General features: G+C 46.2%; 1 protein-coding gene and 1 pseudogene across 1 annotated transcript in view; one reads left to right on the top strand and one right to left on the bottom strand.

Annotated features, from left to right (window-relative positions):
- Positions 1 to 13,671: 13,671 nt before the first annotated feature.
- On the bottom strand, positions 13,672 to 15,124 carry LOC131919947 (alpha-enolase-like; annotated as a pseudogene).
- Positions 15,125 to 18,473: 3,349 nt separating this feature from the next.
- Positions 18,474 to 23,706, top strand: part of Fam124a (family with sequence similarity 124 member A) — a 51,993-nt gene continuing 46,760 nt past the window's right edge. Inside the window, exon 1 of the mRNA XM_059273513.1 lies at positions 18,474 to 18,623. Coding sequence (XP_059129496.1) covers positions 18,562 to 18,623 — 62 coding nt within the window. The 5' untranslated portion in view covers positions 18,474 to 18,561. The remainder of the gene's footprint in view (positions 18,624 to 23,706) is intronic.

The following is a 23,706-nucleotide window of genomic DNA, read 5'->3' as shown; positions in this document are numbered from 1 at the left end:
TATTGATTGTGCTTTTGTGCTGGTGTCTAGGCATTTGGGGCTAGGATTATTGTTATTCTAAGTGCTGATATCTGGTCTTGTCTTTGTTGGGTGGGTTTTTGTTCTTTGGTTCCTGTTGTGTAGGAGCCCAAATTACTCAAGGACAGAGAATCTGAGCTTGCTTTACCCAGCAGGGCTGTATAATGGGATGATTTGGCCATGGGCCTGTTTACCAGGTGTTTGGAAGGGTCTACACTTGGCTGTGCGGTGTGCTTTGATCTTGCAAAGGAGAGGTCTTTTGCCTCTCCCCTTGGCATTGTTATAAAAAGCCCTTTTGAATAAACAAAGTGGCTGTTGGGTATTGACCCAGGTCCTCCCGAAGCTATTTTGTGTCTCTGTCTTTCTCATCGTCAGCTAGGTCTATCTTTTTATCTGATATTTTCTTATCCTTTTCTCCTCCACCTAAGAACCCTTCAAAAGGAGGGAGCAGGTCGGAGCTGGACTCCCATGGACTCCCACACTGTTGACCTCTCTGCATCTTAGGAAAATGTAGTGGCTGTGGGTTGCCTGGTAGGGAGAGCTTCTGCAGGTCAGTTGGTGGAAGAGAGAAATAGGAGTGGGCAGGAGAAAAACTAATGGGGCTTCAGGATAAAGCTAAAGATCCTGTTTATACCTAGAGGTGGTGTCTACAGGGATGTGGGCATGTAGTGGGAGGAGGGGATCCTGCAAATAGGTCACAGTAAAGCAAATTATGTGGGGGGATAGTAATTGATAAAGGTTCAAACCTTGGGTCTGAACCAAGAGCTAGAGTCTCCAGTAGCTGGAGCTGAGGTATGGTGGGGGGGGGGGGGGGGAGACAACTGTCAGCAGGTTGTTATGGGGCTGAGGGTGAGAATGGAGAGGTCATAATAGAAGACAGGAAAGATAGTGTGAGTCACATACCCAAGTCCCCATCAGAGGTGGCCACTGGGGGGTTCCATGTAGAAAGTGTTTCTGGGTACGAGGATGTGGACACAAAGGAATGGGCATGGGCTAGAAAGGAGGGCCGAGAAGGTCAACAGGAAGGAGGAAAGCAACTGTCATTGTACCCCATATACTAGAGGCCTTATCTCCAGCAAGCTAGTTGGAAGGTAATAGTGCATGGCTCAATTGTGTGCCTTCCAAAATGAGCAAAAGCAAATGCTGGGACAGATTGCATGGCATGTGATGCTAGGAGCTTAAGGGGTTACTCTTTGGGGTCAGGCTTTCTCCTCTCTAACAATTTCTCCTTGTAATTGTTACCATTTGTGTAACTAGCTTTAGCCTGTTTTAAACATAAGAAGTTCCTTGTCTGTAAGTGTTCTCTTCTTGGTCCACAGGGAACAGAGGAATCCCTAAATGATTGAAACCCTGAGTCAGTGTGTATTGTTGACACGGGCAGGACCATGTTCAGGACACAAAGGTCCCGGCCACAAGGGAATTACAAAAGCCTTACTTGAGTGAGGCTGAAGAGGAACGGCAAAGCTTTCCTTAGTGGTCTGAGTGTTTATGAATGATTGATCAGTGTGTTTGAAAAGACTAGCAACTGAGGCTTCCTCCTGCTGATGTGTACAGCCTGAGTCTGCTCTCCTACAGACACCTCCTGCAAAGACTCGCTGACCCTCCCACCGGGCTATACCTAATAAACATGCTGAGGCTCTGAGGTGAGGTGGTATCATTACCATTCAGTTTATGATATTTTTATAGCAACCCAAACCAAGACCACCTCTTGCAGGGATCTCTAACTGCATCTATCAAATAGACAAAAGTGCTCGGGCACTTCGAGACATTTCCATGGTGTGACTCATGATCCGAGACCATTCTTGTGATATTTTGACAAAGAATGTGGCTGCTTACTGCTCTTGTCAAAAAAAAAAAAAAAAAAAAAAAAAAAATTTCTGCCTGAGGCTAAATTGAAGGGTTTTTGATTAATAGCATTTGCAAAGATGATTTCAAAACAACCTAGTACTGCCTGTGTCACATGATTATTAGTGATCATTCTTGTGCAAGTCCACAGTGAAAAAGAGCAAAAAAGAAATACAAAATGCACAGTTTGAAGAGAAAAGGAGTACCAGAAATTGTAATGTTGGAGCCAAGTCCTGTGCTCAAGGAGATGAGAGGTTTAAAGAAAGGCCTGATCTAAATGGAATAAAGAGACTGTTAGCCTCAAGGCAAGACCCCACCCAGCTAAGTTTCTAACTTGTGAAAAAGAATTAAAGAAAAATTTATGTAACAAAGGAACTCGCCAGCAAGTCAAAGCCTATGCAAATCTTGGTCATAGAGGGGGTTGGGGGCCAGCCCCAGAAAGCAACAGAATATGGTAGCTTTGACCACATGGTTCTGGCTTTATCAAGGATACAGGAGTAAATACGTTGTGAACTCTTCCTCTGTGGTTAAGAAAAGCTGCCAAAGCCAAATGTGTGTCAGAGGAGCCTGTGCACAGAGGCTTGGAAAAGCCACTGTGTGAAGTTGTGAGAATGAGGCCTGATTGCATTGGAATCCCCAAGATGTTGGAGAGGCCAGAGCCATGGGTTACATACCAAGGAGAACTAATGACAGAGTGTGGGACCAGCCCAAGAGAGGGAAGTGTGTTTCAGTCAACAAAGCTGGGAAGAGTAGGAGATACGACAAGCCATCTAATAAGTCCTTTGACATCAAGCTTGGAGATTTAAAAAAAAAAAAATGGAGTTTTCCCTGATGGGTTTCTGTCTTTCTTTGGTCCAGTATATCCTCACTATGCCCCATTTCCTCCCTTTTGGAATGGTAATGTATATTCTATGCCATTGTATGTTGGAAGTATGTGATCTGCTTTTTGATTTTGATTTTGAAAGGGGTTAAGAGGTTGCTTTGAGTCTCAGAAGAGACTGTGGTCTTTTAAACAATGCTGAGACTGTGAATGACTATGGGGACTTTTGAAGTTGCACTGAATGCATTCTGCATTATGACATGAATAAAACCCCAAGGGGGCCAGGGAGTAGAATGTGAAGTTTGGATGATAATGGCCCCCATATGCTCATATGTTTGAATGCTTGGTCCTCAGTTAGTGGAATTGTTTGAAAAAGATTAGGAGGTGGGCCTTGTTGGAGGAGGTGTGTCACTGGGGGTGGGCACTGAGGTTTTCAAAAGGCCATGCCAGGCCTAGTCTCTTTTTTTGCCTTTTGCCTATGTCTTAGAATGTAAGCACTCAGCTACAGCCCAAGCCCCATGCCTGCCTACCTGCAATGCTTCCTGCCATGATGGTCCTGGACTAACCCTCTGAAACTGCAATCAAGTCCTTAATTAAATGTTTCCTTTTATAAATTGCCTTGGTCATGGTATTTCTTCACAGCAACAGGACAGTAACTGAGACAGGGACTTAGAACTGAAGCTCAGTTGGGGGAAAGAAGTGAAAGGAACTTGTAGTTGTGAGAATTCCTAGCATCATCAAGGGGCGGGGGAAGAATGAGATGGCAGGGGCCAGGTCTGCCTGGACATCAGTTGGGCTACAGAATCTAGCGAAGGAAACAGAACAGAACCCAGAAAAGCAGAAAGAAGCCTACATGGATGACACCATGGATGTCAAGAGCAGGAAGTGCTCTAGGGAGGGGGGGTGTACCTCTAAGAGCTGCTGCTAAGGGTCAAGTTGAAGTTTCTATTAACCCTCTCCTAGGAAAAGTCTACTATAGAATTGGAATATCTATTTTTAAAGACTCTCTGGATTTACAATATAAATTCCAGTTACATTCAATAAAGAAAAGTTGCAAAAATTATTTATTCGGCACCAAAATAGAGATTTTTTTTTTAAAGCATATAATTGTTCATCCAGAAATGTCTTTCCAATGCCAAGCATTTTAATGTTTTCAAATATCTCAGTGTTTGGCATCATATAAACCAAATGGACAGATGTTTAGCTTTCTATTTCCCTCACAAATCATCCTGGCATTTACAAATGTGCAAAATAATCTAGAACTTTCCATAACTTGCTGACCCACATTGCCATCTTCTTCGCTAAAAGCCAGTGTTTTTCTCTGGACCTCCTCTTTTTATTCACTGTTAGTTTCCAAAGTCTCTTAGCATGGCATCTGACAGTGTTCTGAGACTTACAGATAAAATGCCACATGCATTCCTTCCCACCACATAGCTGAATCCAGATGAATTTTTAGTCAGTAGCATAAGCGCTCCAAGTTCCCCATATTGGGTTTTGCCTGTTGCCAAGGTGACAAAACCCTGGGAATAGTCACAATTCCAAAGCACACAGCCAGACTTCCATCACTATGATCTATTCCATTCTCTGTTTAATCTCAGCCCCAGGAGACAACTCAGGGATTATACAGGGTTGTACACCTGCCCTTCCATCGAACATCAACAGGACCATGGTGTCATAATGTAGAAAGAACCCTGGGGAACTCATGCAATCAATTCACTCCCTTTCCACAAAATTGTTAACCTAACCCCAAGTAACTGAGTACTCTCCATATTTAAAAGACATCCCCTTCCTTCCAACAGAGAAGAGTCTAACACACAACTCCCAGTACTGATCGACTTTCACCCTGAAGGACCCCTGGTGACCCAGCATCAACACCCATTGCATTTGGAGATCAGCATTGGCAGATAGATATGGAAGAAAGTGATCTAACACCTAGGGATGACTCAGACAGAATACTTGGAATTCTGGAAAATATTGGGGGAAAAATGAAGACAGAAAAGCACAGCCAGTTCGTCAAATGTTTTCCAAATTAGATTACTCATGCCTAAGAGAGCCCAGAGGTCATACAGTGTCCACTCAGGTCAGTTCTTGGGAGTTGTGGGGGTTAGAATTGTCACTCGTTGTACTCTTTTTACATGCCTCTTTCAGTTAAACTCCCAGGGGGAGAAAACATAATGATTTGAACTGTGTCTGCTTGACTCCAGTCTTCTTTGCCGTAATGAACACTTGAAGAAAATTGCCTTTTAAAAAGAGAGTAGCTTTTTCATTTTTCATAGTTTCCTACCGGGGTTACAAGAGGAATAGTACTGTCCAGAAACCAGCTACTCAGCCAACCTTTCATCAACATTTGTGAAAGACCTACTATGTGCTGTGTTGAATGATAAATACTCAGCAAGAAAGCACCTTTGATACCACCCAGTGTGTGGAACGGCTACTAAGGTTCAGCAGCTGAGCTGGGCAGCATGATCTTGAACCAAATGCCATCAAGGTCCTCCCAGGGCATGGTGAAGGAACCAGAATGGCTGTAACAGCTCACCAGCAGCAATGAGGAGAGGGCTGGGGGCCTAAGAAGGTTGTATCTCTCCTTACCCAAAGACAAAGACTCTTTGCTGACCTCTACTCACTTGTTAAAACCCAACCCACATTATTTATTTGGCAGTTTTCCCATCACTTCTTCCTGTCTTCCCCCTCCCTCCCCTCCATCTTCAGATCATTCTGGCTCTTACCACATCTATGACAAGTTTCTGAACTGAGTTTCACATAGCCCTACAGGACAGTAATCACACGGGTTTATTGGTCAGCTAAACGTCATGGCAGAAGGGCGTGGCAGAACACAGATACTCAGCTCAAGCAGCCAGGAAACAAACCAAAGGAGGAAGAGGCCAGGGACAAGACATAATTCTTCAAGGACGTGTCTCTAAGCACCCATTTTCTCCAAATAGGCCCAATTCTTAACTCTATCAGCTGGCGACCAAGCCTTAGTACATGTCTTTCAGGGACACCTCTGAGCCAAAGCAAGCACTACACATTATACTAGGGTCTGAGAGTACCTTGACTGCCTACCACTGACAGTCAGGACTCACGGGCCGGGTCTCCATCTTATCTACATCAGATCCAGCAGAGTATTATCCACATCAGTATGTTGCTGAGTAAGGAAGGCATTGCATGGAGAGGAACTCTGGGACACAGACCCCAACAAAGGTCACGAAGAAAGATTAAGACTTGGAAGTCAACTGCAGAGCACCATGACAATACCAAGTATTTCCCATGTGCCAGACACGATCTCCACTCTCTGTATGTAGAAACTAAGCAGTTCTCATCTGAACGAGGGAGCAGTGCCGGGGGGGGGGGGGGGTGAAGTCAGTTGCTCCCCAAAGCAAATCTAGTAGATGACAGAGGGAGGATTTGAACTTTGGCAGTCCTACCTGTTTTGAGCTCTTGTCTTGTATGTGAAACAGCTTCAAAGACAGTGTTCTGGGCTAGATTTTGTACTCAAAGATCTCAATAACTCAGAAGGCAAGTGTACTGATAGATACAATCTTAAGAAATGATTGTTTCAGAATGGGATATCTAGAGTGATCCAAACCCAGTCTGAATGGAGTCTGGAATATGAAATTTAAGCACACGAAGAGACAGAGTGTATATGCAGAGGAAATGTCGTGTGGTGACACCAGAAGACAACCATCTTCAAGACAAGCTCAGAGGCCTCAGCAGAAACCAACCCTGCCCACACACCTTGGTCTTGAATGTTATCTGACGTCCTGAACTGACACAGTCCTGGGACCCCACAGACTGTGCTGTCTTACTATAGTGATCCCAGCAGAGTGAGTCCCAGGCAGCTGAGCCATCGAAGACTTGGGTCACCAAGGGAAGAGTGAGTCTGAGGAGAGCAGGCCAGCACCTTCCATACTTAGGTTCTTGGTATCACAGTGAATAGATGACTCCACCATGGTTCCCAGAGGACCTCTCTAGCCTCAAAGGGGCCGGAGTCCAGGGCCCTGAACTGGAGTTTCCTTGCATTCTTATATTCCATGGCATGTTCCCATGAGGCTTTTCTGTTCCTGTCTTATTGTGTGCTTATCAGGCTGCCAGGCATTGGGGGGCACAGTGGGCAGGTAGGGAAGCTGCAGGTGGGAAGTCCTTGGAAGACTCTGAGGTGGGGCCACCGTCTTTGCTGTCCCTGTCAGAGCAGTCATTGGAATCTTGATGGGATCATTTTACAGCTCACAGTCACCCTCCCTTCACCCTGCCTCTGCCATCTGGTCCCCTTATGCTTCCATGGAGGGCTAGTGGCTTCTTTGTCTAAGTACATTTGTCAATGGCTTATAATTTTTCTTGTCATGATCAAAACATTTACTCTCACATTAGACAAACTTCTGGAAACTTGGAAGAAAATGACCTTGCCCCCACATTTCTCTTTAACCTGAACTTCCGATAAATGTGGGTATTTTTAATCAATTAATTAAAATAAGTGACCCAAAATTCCTAAACCAATATAATTCTACAGTTCCATTTAATGCTGGATAATCTAAACATACTTTATTTAAATATCTTCATTAGATCATATTCGCTCTCATGCAGGTGGTACAGGGGCATGGGATCGAAGTGACTTCACCTCCCTTGAAGCCCAAATTGAGAAAATCCCATGTCTTTAATTTCTCCTCTGTCTCTCTGTCCCCTGTCTCTGTCTCTGTGTCTCTCCCTCCTCTCTCCTCTCTCTCCTTTCTATTCTCTTAATTTATTGTGTGTTTGTGAAATATGGGGGTGTATACATGTCATAGCACACATGTAGAGGTCAGAGGACAAGTTTGGGGAGTCATTTCTCTCCTGCCACAGGTATGAGTTCCAGGAATAAACCTCAGGTTATCAGCCTTGGGTGGCAAGTGCTTCTACCTATGAACTGTCTCACTCACTGGCCCATCTTCCTTTTCTTTCCTTTGTTTTTTTCTTTTCTTTTGAGAGAAGGTCTTGTGACATAGTCTAGGCTGGCCTCAAACTTGAGACAATCCTCCTGCTTCTGCCTCCCAAGTGCTAGGAAAGTTTGTTTGCAGTCTAGATTTGGGGTTCCGTTGTTTAGGACTTCCACCTTTCCCAATTGCTTTCTGCCCTCCTGATCCCCAATCCACCTCTTTTATCCGAAGTTGATGATCAGTAAAGGCCTTTAATCTTTAGACCTACTCTACTGGCCAACCCCATCATGCACTTGTCAAGTGGGTGGAAGGTCATGAAGGACAGACTCCGTGACAATGTCAGCCTTGCCTTCGGGCTATGAAGCCTGATTAATGCACTCCCCTGACTCCAAAACTTTACAAAGCCAGAAGTGAGATCTGGCTGCTTCCCAGTGGGCCCCAGGCACCAGTCACTGCCCGGCACACTGAGTGTACACTAAGTGTGCCAATGGCTTTGTTTTCTTAACCATGCGACACTATCAGGAGAGGTGGAATGGGGTAGTACAAATACACACGACCATTATGAGAAACGGTGATGGGAAGCTGAGTGACATCTTGTGTTTCATAAGTTTTGTAGTTTTTAAAAGGACCTGGAGCTTCTTTTGATTTTTCAGATCAACAACCCCACTTCAAGGGGCGTGGAAGGGTCAAGTATTTATAGGAATTAATGAGATGCTGTACCAAAGCATCCAACATTTAAACATAGCGGCTCAGGACCAGAGCCAGGGTCATGTGTGCTGGGAGGCTATACTTCTAGACACATCTCAGTGTCTCTCAAGACAGTCCTCAGGCTTGGGATAAAATATCTTTAGGACAGCAGGAAATGCAACCAAAGCTGACCACCAATGCTCTTCTGACCTCTTTCTAGGGGTGAAGGGAGAAGGCTTTGAAGGGAGAAGGCTTTATATATCATGATTCGAGTGATAAACATTAAGTAGCTTGGAAATGGAGAATGGGGGCCCCACGAGGCTAAATTCCCCGTGCTGATCAATGCACAGCTCTTGAGTCAATTACTCACCTACAGCTCTTACACCACAATCAATGAGGCTTCTAAGCCCTGGGGTCTGAAGCAGCCCAGAAATGACTGGAGACTGTGACACGGTTCCAACTTTTCTCCCCAATGGAATTGCATCTCCGAGTTGCCAGCCAATGGGAAGACTTTCATCCTCTCTCTCTCTCTCTCTCTCTCTCTCTCTCTCTCTCTCTCTCTCTCTCTCTCTCTCTCCAAGGAAACGTGATCCCAATGTATCACTTTGTGATATGGTCCAGAGTTTGGGTCCTGCCTGGCCTTATGCTGGGCACAGGGAAAGATTGAGATCATTTCAACATCATCTCATGTTGCAGGTTCTTCTTGCCTGTCTGTTCCTTGGTGTCACCAAGGGTGCATCTTCCCCTATTACTGTCCCTCTGGATGGCTTCAGTGGACACCATACTGGCTCCATAGAGATCAGAGACAAGGCAGAGTTTAGTCTCCTTGACCGCAAAAGAAATGCATCTACTCCACAGGGATTCATTGGAGCTAAATAAGAGACAGGCTTGAAGTGTCCCTACACCTAGAAAAGTAGATTCCTCACGGTTGTGGGGCTAACAAGATGCTGGGGAGCTTGTCAAGACTTCCTGCTCTGCCAGTTCCACCATTCCTTTGTTGTTGTTGTTAACTTCTTTATTGACTCTTCGGGAGTTCCACATCATGCACCCCACCACCACTATTCCTTTTAACCGGGATTCACGACTGTTTCATTTGTCCTGCTTTCCACGTGGTAGCTATCTACTGGTGAATTCACGAATGTCACCTTCATCAGTGTCTCACTCCGGCCACTGCCTTTCTGTGCAGCCTCAGCCACTTCTTCCTAACTGGATTGCTTGGTGAGCAACTCTGTGCTCATCCCTGCTGGGAGCCTCGGCCTCCTTCCCCGTGTGCACAGGAGCTGCTTCCGCCTGCTCACTCAACACGTGACTATTAAGATCAATCCGTGTGAGTGTATTTAACAGGTAATTGGGGATATATTAAGATATAAATTGAGGAAATACACTCACAAGTAAACAGCTGAAGTTGTCTTCTATTCCGATTGGGAGTGAATCCACCTGGCAGTCTGATCAGACCAGGAAGCAGGCAGCCGGGAGAAGGGGCTCATGACCCTCTTGTCTCATATAAAGATGGCCCCAGGAATTGGAGCACAGCAGGGACAGAAAACATTATGGCCCTTCTCTCATGGAGTCAGGACAAGGGTGGGGAACGAGGGCAGTGACCCTATCATCTACCAGCTGTTGGTGACTTAGAACAGCAAAACAGGAGACTGTCACAGAGGCGTAGTCACAGGGGAAGTATCCTGACAGAAATGTGCAGTGTTCTGACAGGGAACCTGGGGGAAGGCACAGGTGTGCAAAAGCCTGAGGTATAACAGGGCTCCAAGTCATTTCTTACAAGGGCTTTAACCTGACACTCTAATTTTTTTTTTTTTTTTTTTTTTTTTTTTTTTCGAGACAAGGTTTCTCTGTGTAGCATTTGCACCTTTCCTGGAACTCACTTGGTAGCCCAGGCTGGCCTCGAACTCACAGAGATCCGCCTGGCTCTGCCTCCCGAGTGCTGGGATTAAAGGCGTGCGCCACCACCGCCCGGCGACACTCTAATTTTTATTCTGATCTTTCTTTTCAGAATACATGATTCTTTTCCTTCATGGTGAGATGGTAAGAAGGCACCCATCCCACCTCTCTCTCTCTCTCTCTCTCTCTCTCTCTCTCTCTCTCTCTCTCTCTCTCTCTCTCTCTTCTCTGTCTCTGTCTCTCTTCTCTGTCTCTGTCCCTCTGTCTCTGTCTCTGTCTCTGTCTCTGTCTCTCTCTCTCTCACACACACACACACACTCAGTTTTAATTTAGCCACTCTCTCTGGACTAGAATCCCCTGGGTGGTAGGGATCTCATCTCTTAGTAAACTTCTTGCATTTGCAGATGCAAGTTCACCCTCTTGGTTGGTGATCAACTATGTGAGAATAATTACTAAATGACACAATCATAAGTCATCCACAGTGTTCCTCATCGTGTGTTTGAATTTCTTTAGAAATCTGTGTGTGTTAGCTATCTTTCTGTGACTTTGAAAAATATAACCACGATAACAGTGATAGGAAACTCGTGTTTGGGGCCTCTCTATCTGTGGTTAGCTGCTCCATGGCTTCCAGGCTATGCTAAGGCTAAGTGTCACGGTATGGAGCAAATGTCTCACCTTACGGTGGCCAGGAGACAGCAAAGAGGGTCTGCAAGTGGTCTACCTACTCCAGGCAGGCCCCACCTCCCAGTAGCCCATTCAGCTATGATTCGTCAAGGGCTTAATGTGTTAATCAGGTGATGACCCTCATGGTCCAACGCTCTCTAGCCTGAGCTTTCAATGTGTCTTTGCAGGAACACTTCTGCCTCAAAGGCTCGTCTCTGTCTCATGATACGGAAGGCATTGAGTCTATCTCCAAGAGCCCCCAGATCTCAACAGTTCCAGGATTACACCCAAGTCCAAAGTCTCCTCTGAGACCAGAGGCAAAGTCTTAGCTGTGAGCCCCATAGAATTCAAAAGAAGTCCCATACTTCTAACGTAAAATGGCATAAATGTTCACATTACACAAAAAGCAGGACTAGAAAAATTACAAGGAGGGGTAGGGCAGAGCACCCCCAAAATCCAGCAAGGCAAACCATTAAGTCTTTTACCTCCATGTCTACCACTGAGGGCATAGGGTCTAACATCAGCTCCAATGACTTAGACAGCCCTGCCTCTGTGATCTTGCTGGCTGCAGCCCTGCAGCTGGCTCTCAGCTGGCTCTGTTTGCTGCCTGCAGCTTTCTTTGGCAGTTCTATGTTCCTGGCATCACCAACATTCTGTGGCGTAGATAGTGGCTTTGCTTTTGCTTTATGAGCTCCCAGTAAGAACTCCAATCGTGTCACACATGGTCTGCCTCCCCAGACCTTCTTTGGAAATCTTCAGAAACACAGAAGAAGCCATGATGCTAGAATTCTTGTTTCCTGCTGCATGCCTGCAAAACCAGCACCTTGCAGATGATGCTAAGGTCTGCTATCAGCCTGACAATAGTAGCTAGCCCCCACCCCACAGCTGTCATTCCTCTGATGGCCTGGATGTCTAAAATCAGGGGAACTGTTCCTTAAGAGACCCTGTGCAAGCAGGGTACTAGAACCCTCCTTTCAAATGAGGTTTTGTGTTTATACCTTTGAGCTTGCCAGAGTGCAGCCAAGCCCCCAGGGCATCTTTCTTACTGTCTGTGAAGTAACTGCCTCCTTCCTGGTGGCACCAATTTCTGCAGCCACACCTTATTTTTTCTCCAAACACTGCAAGTTTTTTAATCTATTTTTTTTTATTTCTTATTCTCATTATAAACCCAATTTAAAGCAGCCAGAAGCAGCTATACCATAATCTGAATGCTGGCATGCCTTAAAATTCCCTTTGCCAAGTTAGTCTGTCGTCTTTAATTCAGCCTCCCATGGTCTTAGGGAATGAACAAAATGTAGAGAGTTCTTTGCCAGATCGTAACATGAGCAGCCTCTGCTCTAATTCCCAGTAGAGACTTCCCCTCTGAACCCTCATGAGTACAGTCTTTTCTGTCTACATTGCTATCAGCAACATGGCCTTCTGAGCTCCCACAAGGACAACTCACCAAGCCCTTCTTATAGCATCCTTTTTCTAGCCTGCTTCTCCAAATGTTTCCACGTTCTCTCTATAAACTAGTTTGAAATGCTCCTGACCGCATGCCCAGCTACAGCCACAAGAGCAAGCCCACGTCTGCGAACCAAGTTTTTGTGTTGATCACTTCATACTGCTGCAACAAATATTAAAGGAAAACAACTTAAAAGGAGAAGGGCCAGTGAAATGGCTCAGAGGGTAGAGGCGCTTGCCACCAAGCCTGGCAACTTGGGTTTAAGCCAAAAGCCCACATGGTAAAAGGAGAAAAACAACATCTGAAAGTTTTCTTCTGACCTCCACACATGTACATGTACGTGTGCATGTGTGTGTGTGTGTATACACAAAAGATTTTATACATATATATGTGTAATATATATAATACATATAGTGTTTGTGTGTGTACACAAAAGATTTTATATATACATATATATGTGTAATATAATACATATATATAGTGTTTATGTGTGTATATGTGTGTGTGTGTGTGTGTGTGTGTGTAAAAATAAAGTTACTTTTTTTTGGAAATATCCCTTGACCGCAAAGAGACCGAACTTTTGGCAGACCTCACAGCAAAGTTAAAAATAAGTCCCAGCCACAGATCATTTAAGACTACGTACTCAATCTGCCATCCTATTATGTACTCAGCCTACTTAAGCTAACTCGCCTTTAAGAGACAATGCAACCAACCTTACTTACCTTGGATTTCCCATTGAATCAGCTTGTGCAACTTAAACTAACTCGTAGCTTTAATCTTAGGTTTTGTAGTCTTCCATGCCCCTTGACCCAGAGTAATAAATGTGTGCATGGGTGTGTTGTGGTAATCATTTGCTGAGCAGTCAACAGGTTGTGTGATTGCTAATCTCTACATCTACTGAAACATAGGCAGTACATCGAGACTGTGAGGGATTACCCCAGGTAGACCTTTGAAGGTGGAAAGATCCACCCTAAATCTGGGCTGTATCTGGTGGAAGCCCACATAAAAGGATACAGAAGAAGGAAGCTTTTGCTTTTTGCCTGCTTGTGCTTACTCTAATAGGCAAGTTCATCTGTCCTGTTGCTGAGGCATTCCTTCCCTGGTATTAGAACCTACTTCTTTGTGATTCCAATGTAGACTACAGACCAACAGTTCCCCAGCCTATTGCACTAGATTGGGACTGCTGAAACATAGTCTCATGGATTCAACACCTACTGGATTCTTGGCCTTTCTATCAGAAGACAGTCACTAGCTTGCAAGCCATTTTTAATGAATCCTTTTTTTTTTTTTAATGAATCACTGAGGTTTTTATTTTGCATGTAGAATCATGGCAGCAGCAAGGGGCAGGGGGGTGTCTTGCCTGTGGCCACCCTGGAGATGGTGTGGGGCTCCAGACACTAGCTGGGAAGGGAGGTGACAGAAACAATGATTCGGACCAATCACGTGACTACAAAGCTGGGGTTTCCAGCAGGGCTCTATGTGGTCAGGAGCCTCAGACTTCTAAGGAAGTGGTAGTATGGGAGGGACAAGCACTGGGATGGCCTTGGGCCACCTTGATGACATCAGGGACAGGGTCTAAGCAGCTGGTGGCTCCAGGGATCTCCAGTGCAAGCTTTACTTGACCAGGGACTTCCTGAAGGACCTGCCGGCAAACTTGGCAACTCTTCCTCCGTTCTAAGGATCTGATTGTACTTGGCCAGGCCCCTGGATCAGCTAGGGGCACCAGTCTTGATCTGCCCTGTGCAGAACCCCACCACTAGGTCAGCGATCAAAGTATCCTCAGTGTCCCTAGAGTGCTGGGACTGGACCAGCTTATACTCCTGCAGAGACTCATCCCAAGACCAATCTGTTCCCTTTGAGCAGGAGGCAGTTGCAGGACTTCCTGCCACAGCCTTGGCAATCCGTTTAGGGATGATTATCATGAGGCCATTCCCAACTACCTGGATGCCTGCACTATCTATGTGCTTCTACCAAGCTTCCCAGGCATCCTGGCCAGAGGGGTCTTCAATGCACCCCACTGGATACTCCCGATGAAGGACTTATACAGGTCAGCCAGCTGGTCAGGCAGGATGTACCTGTTAGAGTCATAGGAGACTTGAAGTCCAGGTCATACTTGTCAGACCTGAAGAACTCAGAGGCAGCCACGTCCATGCTGATGACACCCTGGTCAGTATAGTCAGCCTTCATAATTGTGTCCTTCAGCAGCTCCAGAGCTTCTCTGTTCTCCAGGATGTGAGGTGCAAACCCACCCTCATCACTCACATTGGTGGCATCCTTACTGTGTTTCTCCTTGATGACATTCTTCAGGTTGTGGTAAGCTGCTGCTCCAATGCACGTGACTTCCCAGAAACTGGAAGCCCCCACAGGCAGGATCACAAAGTGTCGCAAGGCCAGCCTGTTGCCAGCAGGAGAACTGCGTTCATCAAAGCTGGGAATGGCAGGATGACTTCAGGGTTGCCAGCCAAGTAAAGGGACACCCCCTTTTCCGTGGCACCAGCTTCGCAGACAGCCAGGGACACTCCTGGGATGGCATTTGCACCCAATTCAGGTTTATTTTCAGTGCCATCCATCTTGGTTTGTTGGTCTTCTCTTGTTCCACAACATTCAGTTTTTTTGCGAAGCAGAGCAGGTGCAATAGTTTTATTGATATGCTCAGCAGCACTTGAGATCCTCTTCCCTATGTAGTGTGTCTTATCATTGTCACAGAGTTCTAGGGCCTCGCAGAAGCCAGTGGAGGCTCAGAAGCTTGGAAGAGACCTTCTGAGGTATGGAGATCAACCTCAACAGTGGGATTCCCCAAGAGTCAAAGATCTCTCTGGCATGGATCTTGAGAATAGACATGGTGAATTTCTGGATCTCCGTACAGAAGGAAAAAAAAAAAAAAAGAGGTTTCTGTAGACACTGAAGAGAACATTGAGGAGAGACATGCACATGACCCTGTTCCTGAGCTGCCAATGAATCCTCTTTTAAAATACACATATTCATTCTATCAGATCTGTTCCTTAAGAGAAACCTGACTAATACAGTTTGAAAGCAACCTTATACAACAAACGTCTCACACAGACATTGGAAACAACCTGTGGCTATAGCCTGATAACATGTTTGTCTTGCTCTTTGCTGTTCTGGGTGGTAAGGTGACATAGTTCCTAAGAAAACTCTGTTAAAGATTTCCATAGCGAATCTCTCGTCCCTTTCCCCACGCCATGCTTCCTGTGCTGCTCTGTGAGTACAGAGCAGAGCCCTTTGTTAGGGCAGACAAAAATCACAAGCACCACACAACAGCCAGGTAACAGAAAGGCTGGCAACCACAAACTACAAGCAGACAGAAGACACAGAGGTAGAAGTGGAGAATTCAAATGAGTGCTTTCCCATCATCAGATTAAATGCAGAATCATTTTGTTTTCATTTTCTTAATGTGAGACCAATGTGTTCTGGTGCCTCAAAGGTTATCTTTAATGTGTTAAGCAATGCACTTTGATTCTTTGTTGGAAAAAAAAACAGAGGAAAGATTTAATTTGGCTCACACGTTCAGAAGTTTCAGTTTGTGGTTGCTCAGCTCCACGGTTTTCAGCCTCATGTCACAGAGGGTGTGGCAGGGTAGAGGTGCTCACCCAGTGGGGACAGGATACATCCCCAGTGACCTACTTCCTCAACTAGACCCCACCTTCTAATTGTCCAATTAACTTTGAATTCACCAAGGGAATGATGAGGTTAGAGCCTTAATGATCTAATCACTTCTCAAAAGCCATCAGCTGGTCACCAAGCTCTTAGCACATTAAATTTCAGGACACATTTTTAGATGAAAACCACAACATAGCAAATTGGATGTCTCTGTACCAGGCTTTTTCCTTTGGGCTATGAACCAGCTCCCAAATCATGACACTGGGGCTTATTATTAGTTTTTGAAAAGCTTGGCCTTGGCTTTAGCTCTTATTTTAATCTGTTTCTCTTTATCTACATTTTGCCTCAGGGCTTTTTACCTTTCTCTCTTTCTTTCTTTCCTTTTTTCTTCCTTCCTTCCTTTCTTCCTCTCTCTCTCTCTTTTCTGTTTTTCTATTTCTCTCTCTCTCTCTCTCTCTCTCTCTCTCTCTCTCCTGCTGTCTCCATGTCTGGATGGCAGCTGTCTGACTTCTGGCCCCAGCATGTCCCTCTCTTTCTCCCTCATTCTCTTCTCTGTGCAGATATATTGTGTACCCTAATAAAATTTGCCTGAAGATCAAAGAACAGAACAAGCCGCTAGATTAAACATAGATGCCAGGCAGTGTCACCTTTAATCCTAGCACCCTGGAGGCCAAGCTCCATCTGGATCTCTGTGAGTTGAAAACCATCCTGGACTACATGAAATTGATTCGGTCTAGGAGAGAAACAGAGCCAGGCAGTGGTGGCACACACCTTTAATCCCAGTACTTGAGAATCACACACCTTTAATCCTAGCACTTGAGATCCAAAGGCTTTTCGGCTGGAGAGCTTTTTCAGGCTGAGGAGTCTAAGAGGTAAGATGTGGCAGTGGCTTGTTCCTTTGTCTCTCTGATCTTCAGGCAAATTTTATTAGGGTACATAATATATCACCATACTTCTTCTTTTCTCTCTCAAGCCTAGATTTCTCCCCCTACTTGTTCTGCCTGCCAGCCCTGCTCGTCCCTCTCTTGCATAGCTATCGGCCATTCAGCTTTTTATTAGACCAACCAGATGCCTTATGCAGGCAAGGTGAAACAAATGCAACACATCTTTACATCCTTAACCAAATGCAGCACAAACAAATGTAACACATCATTACATAGTTAAAGTGATATTCCAACACACGTCTCCCTTAAAGAACTGCTTCTTTGTTTGATGAGCACCAAATTGAATACAACATATCCATTTTTGCTTGTTGAGGAAAAAGAATTTTAGATTTAGGAAAGGTTTCTGGTGGGCACACTCACCTGTACTTTTTTCCTGACTGTGAGACTGCATATCCACTCTGCTTTTGTTCTCTCTCTCTCTCTCTCTCTCTCTCTCTCTCTCTAATAACATGTTTAAAATAAGAATCAGAAAGCAATGCCAATTCTGTGAAGTGGGAAGAAAGGTCAGGGAAGGAGAGGAAGAAAGGAAAGAAACAGTATTGCTCCTCATCACTTGTCACACGGGAATGACACCTCTGGGCAAGCTGAGAATAGGACTTCAGCTAGCTAGGCTACGCCTGGGACACCACCGCTCCCTGTAACTAGTATTTGGCAGGTATCAGGACTCAAACTGTTTACAGACATGATCTCGTGTAACCCACCACAGAGGTACAGGAAAGACAGCAGTAGCCCAATAGGTGAAGAAATTAAGGCTGAAGGAGGTTAAACAACTTGTCTGAAAAGAAAAGGTGGCTGGGTTGTAGCTAGGGGGTAGAGCTTGCCCAAGGCCACTGGTTCGATGCTACCCTTCAGAAGAGAAGTAAGTGCCTTCCATGTCCTCTAATGACAACACCCAGAATTAAGTCTAACTTGCTCTTAACCCAACAACAACAACTTGCCTCACCTCAACCTACTAGAGTGAAGATGACCTCCTGCTACCTCAACTAACCCACCCTGAAGGATGGCGGGGTTTAACATCCACCACCCTCTTGCCAGATTCTTTGAACGCAGGCACATCCAGACCTCTTCGTGTTGTTTTGAAACAGATAACAAAAGAATGCATTCGCTAGCAAGTTGGGTCCGTGAGAAGCTATTCCGCTCGGTTTGCACGCTGAGCAAGGCGATAATGAACTCAGCTTCTGCAGATCACTCAGGTGTTTTAACTGATCCTCAGATGGAGACATCCCACCCTGCCCTGGTTGTGCTGGTGGGTGTTTTCCCCGTGCTGCTCGCAGACTGAGGCTGGAAAAATCTCTGAGCCAGCCCGGGGACTCTGGAGTCTTTACTGTGGGCCCAGGGGAGGACAGCTTTGCTGCATACACTCAGATCTACCGCCCGCTCTAGAGAAAGCACAGCCACCGGGCACTTACTCAGGTGGGTGCAAGATTAAACACTGCACGCCTACTACATCCCAAGTTCATAGAGATAGGCCACCTCACACACCTCCCCCACTCACGCTTGAGCTCGTGCACACGCGCGCATCCCGTGCGCACGCTCGGGTCCTCGCCTGGTGGCTCCCGCGCGCCCGCGCAGCGACGAGCGGAGGGCGGGGAGGGCGCGGCCGCGAGAGGGCGCGGCGAGCTGCGGGCGCGCGGGGCCGGGTCCTTGCCGGGCCCGGGTGCGAGACTGCTCGGAGGGACCCGGGGCCGAGGGAGCGCGGCGGGCACGCGCGCCATGAACCCGAAGGCAAGCGGTGAGGAGGAGGACTGCGTGGACTCGGGCGCCGAGACCGGAGGGTGAGCCGGACCAGGAGGGGCGGGATCCCGAGCCACTGCGGCGGGATCGGGGCTGGGACTCAGTGTCTGCGGGCTAGCGGCGTGGTCCGTGGCTGCCTGGGGCAGGGCGGAGAGGGGCGGGAAGGGCCCCACCCGGGGCTGGAAGGTGGTGGGACCTGAGGCTCAGCGTCATCCCTCGCAGCCCTTTGGCCCTCGGTGCCAGGTTCAGCCAGTATTCGCTGTGAAATAGAGATGCGCCTGCACTTGTTCCCACCAGCTGGGGAACTCTAGTAGCTCGGGAGCCTCCCGGGAATCGGGCCCTGGAGATGAGGAAAGCAGGTGGAGAGGGTGGGACACCTGGCACGAATAAGACTCTCCGAAGCTCGCTTAGAGGGCTGCATAGCTCACTTATCCTGTGCTGCTCAGCCGCCTCTCCACCCCGGCAGCCTTGGGTACCCGCAGGATGCTGTGATCAGGCAGGGTCTTATGTGCTTCAAAGGACTCGAGTAATTAGCTGAAACCTTTGGAGGCTAATTAGCCCTCTCCCAACAGCAGTTTTTCTGAGTAGGACAAAAGAATGCGTTTGTCAGAAACGAATGTCCCAGAATGGTTTCCACCCAGCCCCTATCTAGAGGATGTTCCTGTGCACAGTCAGCACTACATCCAGGATGCTCAGTAGGAAAGGGTGTCTTCTCCTATCTAGAGAAATCCTGCTAGAGGTCAGGGGCTACCCGGACTACAGAAGACCTCGGAATTCCTGCAAGGTGGAGCGGTTTCAAGCTAATTTTAGGATTTGGCAATCTACTGAGGACAGGGAGAGAGAGGCCTGTTCCAGAATGGACCTCAGTTCTGACCTAACCCAACTGGACCTACATTCTTCCCTACAGTGGGTTTTCCCTGTTACCCAACTGTGGTAGCCATGGCGGAGGAGTAACTTGATTGAAGAAGCTCCCACCCCACCCCACCCCTTGCTTTCGCTTCAATTTTGCTGGTGTGAAACTTGTCAGTTTAGTTTCTTTCCTGATTTTTGGGGTTCCAAGCTAAGGCCTCATGCACAGTAGACAGGAATTCTATGACTGTCACTCACACACACGTTACTTGGCAGCTTCAGCTAACCGTCCTTGGCACCCCTCTCCTCCATGAACAGAATGAAACAAAGCAACATTCCCCAGCTCTTCTGTAACTGCTGTGAAGCAGCCTCTGTCCCGCTAGTTTTTAACTTGCGCGGCTCTCCTGAAGCAGATGTTTGCCAGAAGGGCCTTGGCCTTGGAGAAGAGGGAGTAATCATTGGCTTTGAGGGGTGACTTCACCCCAGGAGGCAGGCCAGCATGAGAGCTACCAGGGACTCCTGGGGAGGGCTAGTTAATATGGAGACACCCAAGTTCTGTTTTCTGCTTGTTACTAAGAGTCTTGCTGTGCCAGGACAGAATTGTTTAAAGAATTCTTATTGCACCACTAGCAAACTTAAATTAAAATGTAAAATGGTGTTATTTGAAACAGAAGTTTCAGTTCATGCCCCTTAGCCCTGTATTTGCTATCTACCCTGTATACTTGGAATTTTAGCTTAGCTATCAAACCTGCTCTTAGTAGTTGGCTCATTTTTCTGATGCTTTCCCTTTCTGTTCTAGCCAAGTTAAGTATAAAGCACACAGAACCCACTCATTAAGTGTTGGCTACTTCTTGTTGTTGTTGTTGTTGTTTGGAACAGGGTCTCCTATAGTCCAGGTTGGACTTGAAATCACCAAGTAGTCAATGACAACCCTAATCTCTGTTCTTCCTGCCCCGTTTCCCAAGTACTGGGATTATAGGAATGTGCCCCATGCTGGGATTTCCTTAGTATTGTCGCTCTCCCTTCCAAGAGTCTACAGCTCTTTTGTCTGTTAAGGGCAAGAACTGAACATGGCCTTGGACTGTGAGCTCCTCTGGTGCTGGCCAGTTCTCCGCAGACCTTTCCTTGCTCTTTGACTTGGCCATCCTGACATGCTTTTCTGATGCCTACTTTTGCCACACTGCCCTTTCTGCCAGCTCTGCCCTTTTCTGTCTGGCATGCCTGTCTACCAGGTGAAATTCTACTCTCTCTCTCTCTCTCTCTCTCTCTCTCTCTCTCTCTCTCTCTCTCAAAACCCAGCTCAAGTGACATACCCACTAGGATGTCAGTCCTCGACGTGGGGTCCACAAATGGATTCAAGACATATACAAACTAATAGACCTGGTAAAGCTTTGCGAGAAGAAAAAAAAAAATTTAACTGGATTCTCAAACTAGCCCACGATCCCTTCTAAACCAAGTTAGGGGGAAATGTGGGACATTTCAGCGTCAGCAGAGGCAGTAAGAAGAGACATTAAGATGAGCAGTCAGACGTTGGGTATCTTTGGAGTTCAGTGTGGAGGTCTAACATGATGATGTCTTTGGAACTTCCCATGAAGCCCTGGGAGAGATGAATTCAACTGAAGGTCACAGCAAATGTTTACCCAGCATCCACTGCATGCTGCCTGCTGTTCTAAACCTTTGCATGCCCCAGTGGCTCACTGAATCCTTAGCCAGCTCCGCACAGCTGGCTGTCCTTAAGCCCAGCCTTGAGAAGCCATTGTGTCGAAATGTCAGGCAAAGGCAAGGAAACCAATGGCAGAGCCCAAGAAGGAGGAACAGGCTGCCCTGGAAACCGAGAGAGGGCAAAGCTTTTGAGAAATGAAGGTCAATAATGTCTGACTGAGAGTCTCATTAAGATAAGGACTGGGAAGTGCCATTTGATTAATGGAGATACTGAAGAGAGGCTTGGACAGTGGAGTGGTGGTGAGAAGCCAGACAAGCTTGGCTCTAGAAGGGAGTGGAAGGTGAGGAAAGGGTGAGAACTGAGCCACTTGTCTAGAAAAGTATCCAGAAAAATGATGAGTAGAAAGGTGTGCAATTTAGAATACCCCCGCTTCAGCCTCCCAAGTTCTGGGATTACAGGCATGTGCCCCTATACCAAGCTCCATACATTCTTTATCCCCAACACAACAGACACACAGGTGCTTTCAGACACCTTAAGGAGGCTGGTCATCATCATTCAGAACATCCAGGCCGTGCCTTGGTATTGTCATTATTATTTTACAAATAGGATGCAATAACTCAATGGGGATATGGCTTATGGGTCTGCAGCCCAAGGCTTCTGCATCCTTCCCACCTAGTAACCATTCCCAAGGAACCGTTCCGTCTATAATTAGTCCTTGTTTTCTTTTGGAGGCAATGCTGCCTCTTCCCACCTACCTCCACCTCACATGGGCCAAGACTAAAGGCAGACAGACTAGTATCCTATGGCAATGGATGTCGTTTGGAAGCTCCGCTGGGAAGCGAGCCTGTGCTTCTGTGTGCTGTTAGGAGAAACTAGCAAGCCACTTTTGGCAAAGCCGCTTATGACACAGAATTTCTTAACAGAGGGACAGGCAGTTCCTTGAAAACACAAATAAAAGCCAGTGCCAGCAACGACAGTTTCATTAGTGAGTCTCCAAGACATGGCCTCTACCCTGCTCTTTCACATGGGACCATACCTAGTGAGTGCTTTTCCTTCAGTAGTTCGGTCTGGCATCAGTGAAATTCTACCTCTGTCACCCACCTTTCGGCCCACAGCAGTGTCACGCTTTTCAGGGAACTACAACCGATGCTTCACTGCAGCCTACGGGAGGAGGCAAGCACTGAGAAGCGGAACGGGTAGATGGGAAAGAATAGGTACAATAACATTTTAAATGGGCCAGCATTTTTTTTAAAGGAAATATTACATAGAAGGCAAAATGACTTTTTAATCCTGTATGAAGTTTGTGTCCAAGGCTAGTTAGCTCTGTTACTATGACCTTCAATTTAGTGCACTCAGAATAATCAGGGAAGGCCATGACACAGGGAGCCATGTGTTTGCAGTAACAGGAAGGCCAGTTTTACAGAAAGGCCAAGTTCAGTTCTTAGGCCATAGTTTCCTGGAAAAGGGAATCTAGGAAGACATTCCTTTTATAAAATGAATGTATGTGCAGATTGCCTAGTGAAACCTCCAGCAGCAGTGAACTATCTTAATTACAGAATACCTTCCCATATAATCCTAATGCATACAATTAACATATGGATATTACATACACGTATATACATATACATATATATGTGGTGGGAGAAAATAATCCTTGTGTTATTATATGCTATCTACTGTATAGGTTCAAGAATTTTACATCTTAAAATTCCTGCGTTTACCTTTCATGCTCCATGTTGTGTGCAGAGATAGCCAGGGAACCCTTTGTGATATGAAACCAAGAAACAGAAATCTCAAGCTGTCCCTACCTGTCTTTGAGGAGCGCGAAGTCCTTCAGAGCAGTCTAGGTAAACACCTAATTGTTTTCAGAAACTATTTTAATCTATTTCTTCATGAAGTTCTCTTAGGCTTTACAGTTCGTCCTTCACTGGCAATACCATTAAATAATCATACTTAGAATATGAGCTAGAGAAGTGGAAACCTTGACTGTATTACCAATCATGGTAGTTTTTCTAAGGACAAGGAAGTAAATAAATATAAAGCTTTATTCATACAGATCTCATCACCCAGTATTCTGCAAATGTGAACCACGAACAATCATGCAGCCATTTCCAAAGAGAAGGGGTTGAGTAAACTGCAGCATGTCCCTTCATCTGAAGTGGTAGCTACAGAAGCTGCCAAGCAGCTTGTTCGCACGGTTAGAAATGAAAAGAGCAGTTCAGAGCCGTTCTGTCTATCATTGTGGCAATATGCAGATTATGTAAACTTAGAACCAGAAGCTGGAGAGCAAGGTGAGATCTTAGATGCCTCTTCCGTTTGATGTGTTTTAATGGTGTAAGGGCCACAGGGCTGGGCAGAGACCACCCTTCATTAGAGAGAGGGGGTCTATGTTTTAATTAGTGAGCATGAATGTCCTTGAAAGTCAGACATGATTAGATTGGTGCTGTGCAGATTGGCTGCTGTGTGAAGGAGTTGGAGTTCACAAGTCTGCCAGAGACAGGCCAGTTGGCAAGCCTAACCCCAACTTGCCATGAAAGTCTTGAGAGATTTAGGGGGACCTCATGGAGGAGTGTCCTTTATGTTAGCACTTATCCTAAAATACTCTCAATGTA

The sequence above is a fragment of the Peromyscus eremicus genome, chromosome 9 (assembly GCF_949786415.1).
Source record: "Peromyscus eremicus chromosome 9, PerEre_H2_v1, whole genome shotgun sequence".
NCBI classification, from domain to species: Eukaryota; Metazoa; Chordata; class Mammalia; order Rodentia; family Cricetidae; genus Peromyscus; species Peromyscus eremicus.
Note: the sequence above shows the minus strand (reverse complement) of the source record. Positions and strands in the feature narration are given on the sequence as shown.